The sequence below is a fragment of the Helianthus annuus genome, chromosome 16 (genome assembly GCF_002127325.2).
Source record: "Helianthus annuus cultivar XRQ/B chromosome 16, HanXRQr2.0-SUNRISE, whole genome shotgun sequence".
In the NCBI taxonomy this organism is placed as follows: domain Eukaryota; kingdom Viridiplantae; phylum Streptophyta; class Magnoliopsida; order Asterales; family Asteraceae; genus Helianthus; species Helianthus annuus.
The window spans coordinates 120060191-120064476 of NC_035448.2; the positions used below are offsets into that span (position 1 = coordinate 120060191).

Below are 4286 nucleotides of genomic sequence, written 5' to 3' on the forward strand. Positions count from 1 at the left end.
ATAATTTTGTTTGTGTTAGATAATATTTGATGAAAGTTATATGATTTGAGTGTGTTTTACAGGTGTTTTTATCGGATTAATTTTCATCAAGTTTTATATAACACAAAAATATATAATTAAAGTCAACGTTTATAAATAAAGACTTTGAAAATTCAAAATAAGACATATTTAATGGGACGGAGGTAGTAATAAATATATATTGTGGGACCCAATTATAAAATGTATAAGATATACATAGAAAACATATTCAACTCTCTCTCTCTTTCTACTCACTCTCTCCCTCTAAACCACCACCACCATCTCCTTCACCTTCACCGCCGTCACCACCACCACCATCTGCGAAACAACAAAAATAACACAACCTTAACACTTCCTGCGAATCACTTACTCTTCTTCTCTCTCTCTCTCTCCCTCTACGAACAAAAAGTGAATTGTGTTGATGTTTTGAAGGTGGTTGGGTTAGGTTGTGGGATGGATAATGACGAGTTGTGGGGGATCGAGACCGGGGCAAGGGGTCGATTGTTGTGATGATGAGTGGTGGTGTAGGTGTTGGTTGACAGTGATTGTGGTAGGAGGTGGTGGTGTAGGTGTTGGTTGATAATGATTGTGAGCCCGGTGACCACGCCAAATCGGAAAGACATAAACAGAAACAGACAAGCTTCAACAACATTACAACTTCTTTTCATTCCAAGATTCAATTTTTCTCCCCAACTATGAATACCCAGATGAACTATGAGTTATAAAATTCAATACTTTCGTTTAGAGGTTGAAGGGTGATGGTGATGGTGGTAGTGGTGGATGAGGTTGAAGATGATGGTAGGAGGGTGCGGTGGTTGCAGTGGTATTTGGGGTGGTGGTGGTGGTTGGTATTTGGAGGTGGTTTGTGGTGTTTGATAATTCTGGTTGCAGACAAAGCAAAGCAAAGGAAAGAGAAAAGGGGAGCGGGGGTGGGGTGGGTGTATGGTGGGCCCACTTTCTTTTAATTAGATATGTAAATAAATAATTAATAACATTTTTTTATTATTAAGAGCATTTTGGTTATTTCACACTCACTTAACAACAAAAACTAACCTCCTTCCGCACCAGGGATTATTCGGGAACGGAATTGAAAAAGTTGGGAACTATAACTGTAATTTTAGAAAGTTAGAAACTAAAGGTGAAAAAAGGTCAAACCACATAGACTATCCGGGTATTTAACTCTTTACATAAATAAAAGACCCTACCATAACAACGTAAAACAACAAAGGACTTAAAAGTGGGCACCACCATCTAAACCAGAGGTCATGTATACCATCATATCATTGGCCAGAAATCTATCCAACACATGCTCATGCAGATTTCACTTATCCTACATGGCTACATGTACAAATCCCATATATCACACCCTTCATATTCCATATTCAAGATCAAAGAAAACACAATCACAAAACAGCACCATCAAAACCTTGTTTGCATTCCAAAAATGGCAGCTGCTACATCTGGTGCAGTGTTAAATGGGCTAGGATCACCCTTCTTGACTGGTAGCAAGAGGAACCACAACTTGGCTGCACCAATTGGTGCCCCCATCAGCGGTGGTTCTGCCTCAGCCCCTAAGCGGGTTGTTATTGTTGCCGCGGTTGCTGCCAAGAAATCTTGGATCCCCGCGGTTAAAGGTGGCGGCAATTTGCTTGACCCCGAGTGGCTCGACGGATCGTAAGTCTTTTTATTTACAATAAAAAAACATTTTGTCTTGTTATGTTCCTCAAATGGCACCCCGAGGCGGACCTAGCTAGTCCTAACATGGGTCGGCCGAGACCCATGAAAAAAAAATCCCGAGGGACACCTAAGAAATTTTGACATCAACCCTCATGAAAATTTTATCTTTTTATTATGTGACACGAGTTGACCAGACTAGTAAAATCTAAAACTTAGTGGAGATGTATATGATCGGGCTCGTGGTACGATGATATTTCAGTGGTCCGTCAGTAATCCAAATTTACCGTTAAAAAAAAGATAATTGGCCTCTGAAAAGTTCAGACCCCCATGAAAAAAATATATGGGTGTGCGCACTGTCTGCTATAAGTGGGGTTTTACGGGGTATGTTTGTTTGTCTTGTAATGTTTCTAACTAACATATTAAAAACAGGCTCCCAGGTGACTTTGGGTTCGATCCGTTGGGCCTAGGAAAGGACCCAGCATTCCTAAAATGGTACAGAGAAGCGGAGTTGATCCACGGACGGTGGGCCATGGCTGCGGTCCTTGGCATCTTTGTGGGGCAGGCATGGAGCGGAATCCCATGGTTCGAAGCTGGAGCGGACCCAGGTGCCATTGCCCCTTTTTCATTCGGAAGTCTGTTGGGCACCCAACTCTTACTAATGGGTTGGGTTGAGAGCAAGAGATGGGTTGACTTCTTTAACCCAGAATCACAATCGGTTGAGTGGGCCACCCCATGGTCCAGAACAGCTGAAAATTTTGCTAACTACACTGGTGAACAAGGATACCCGGGTGGTAAATTCTTTGACCCGTTAAGCTTTGCGGGCACGATCCAGAATGGAGTTTACGTTCCGGATAGCGAGAAGCTTGACAGATTGAAGCTGGCTGAGATTAAGCATGCAAGACTTGCTATGGTTGCTATGCTAATTTTCTATTTTGAGGCAGGGCAGGGGAAAACACCTCTAGGAGCTCTCGGTTTGTAAGGGAAAAACGCGGGTTGTCTTATTACGCTTCCTTGTAATCATGTGATATGTAAATCTGTTTAGAGAAACACGAGGTTGAATCGATTCATAAACATGTACAAAAGCCAAAGTCAAATGGGTCAAACAGGTCGAAAATATAGATTATTATGGTAATAAATTTTTTTAACCATCATAACTAACGAAACAACTATTTATACTATATGGACAAAAAAATGTTTGTGCTCATCTAACATGGCATGTTTCTATAGGAACCCATTATTACCCAACTTGCTCGACCGGCGCGACTCTAGAAGAGAAGCAGAAGTATGAATATGAAAACTAAAGGCACGAACTAGTTAGAATGAGCTCATTAAAAGTCATCCAGTTAATCTAAACTGAAAAGGAAGGCAAAAGTTAACTTGTTTAAATCGAACTTACACCGCCATTCAAAAAAGAGAATGCACTAAATTGGTACAAAAACAGAATCAAATCAAACTTTTACATCTTTCTCTTGGTGCTTCAAGTCTGTAAGTTGATCAAGGCAAAAGTTATTTCATAATAGGGAGGGACAAGATGATGCAAATGGGTGCTCAATTGGTGTTGCATCATTCTAGTAGTAAATTTAGACTCACAACTCATAAGGTTACCGTGTCAAAATCCAATATTACAGAAGAAATTATACATCAACATGAAGATGAAGAAGATGTTATACTCAACCATCCCCAGAGTAATTTGTGTGGTGGTTAGCTTTTTTATAGGTGTTATGGTTGGTAAATATACGACTGTCACTTGATTTTTTGCTACATCTAAAATTGGTTTTTTTTATTACCGATCTCACATGGCACCGTTGCTAGGTCCAACCCTAGAAAGAATCCAACTTTTTTTTTGAACGGGGAAAAGACAATTGGTCTCTCTTTACCCAAAAAAAAGACAATTGGTCTCTCGATCCTCTTTTCTTAGTTAATATCTACTTAATTGGTACTTATTTTAAAACTTAAAAAAACGATAAATGAACTTTTAACATGTATGTAACACATACATTTCTAGAGAGAAAAAAAAAGTATCAAAACCTCTTCTGTCCAGTTCCCCCGTAAAATATTTTAGTTTTTAAAGTAACTAGTTTTTCACTATCGCCGCTGTTGAATCCCCAAATCCCTAAAGTCGTTCAAAGGGTTTGGCGGTACTAACCTTAGATTCGGTGAGCCCCGGTTCAGGTTTGTGCTCTCGTCGTCACGGTGACGGTTCCTCTTGAGGGATGTCGGGTCTTGGGCTACAGCCACAGGTAGATCTAGTTAGAGGGCCCGAGGGGGTTCACCCCGTGGGCACTCCGACGCTCAAGTCAGTATCATGTATGGCAATGATAATTATAAGTGCAAGTAAGATGTATATATCCAGGAAGAGGGAGCAGAGATATTATATATGAGAGGGAGAAATAACCTTTTTTGTGGGGAAAAATGTTCTCCCCCTTCTTGGAGAAGGGAGTTCTCTTTGTATAGTGAGACATTTGGGCCATAGCCCTAATGGGCCGATTCAAGAGTGGGCTTATCAGGACATGGCCCACCCAAACCAACTAAACATACCTAGAAAGACACAAGTGGGCTCGAGCCCAGCCACCAATCTAGGGCGATGAGCC

At 40.8% G+C, this 4286-nt stretch overlaps 1 protein-coding gene across 1 annotated transcript; it reads left to right on the top strand.

Moving 5' to 3' along the window:
* Window positions 1-1391: 1391 nt before the first annotated feature.
* Window positions 1392-2783, top strand: LOC110915568 (chlorophyll a-b binding protein CP24 10A, chloroplastic). Its single transcript, XM_022160293.2, has 2 exons — window positions 1392-1692; window positions 2125-2783. Exons 1-2 carry the CDS (start codon window positions 1463-1465, stop codon window positions 2672-2674), a joined length of 780 nt encoding a protein of 259 aa, XP_022015985.1. The 5' UTR covers window positions 1392-1462; the 3' UTR covers window positions 2675-2783.
* Window positions 2784-4286: the final 1503 nt, after the last annotated feature.

Coding starts and splice junctions, on each gene's coding strand:
- LOC110915568 (XM_022160293.2), top strand. CDS start 1,463: ATGGCAGCTGCTACATCTGGTGCAGTGTTAAATGGGCTAGGATCACCC. Junction 1,693..2,124: donor CCCGAGTGGCTCGACGGATC/GTAAGTCTTTTT, acceptor TATTAAAAACAG/GCTCCCAGGTGACTTTGGGT.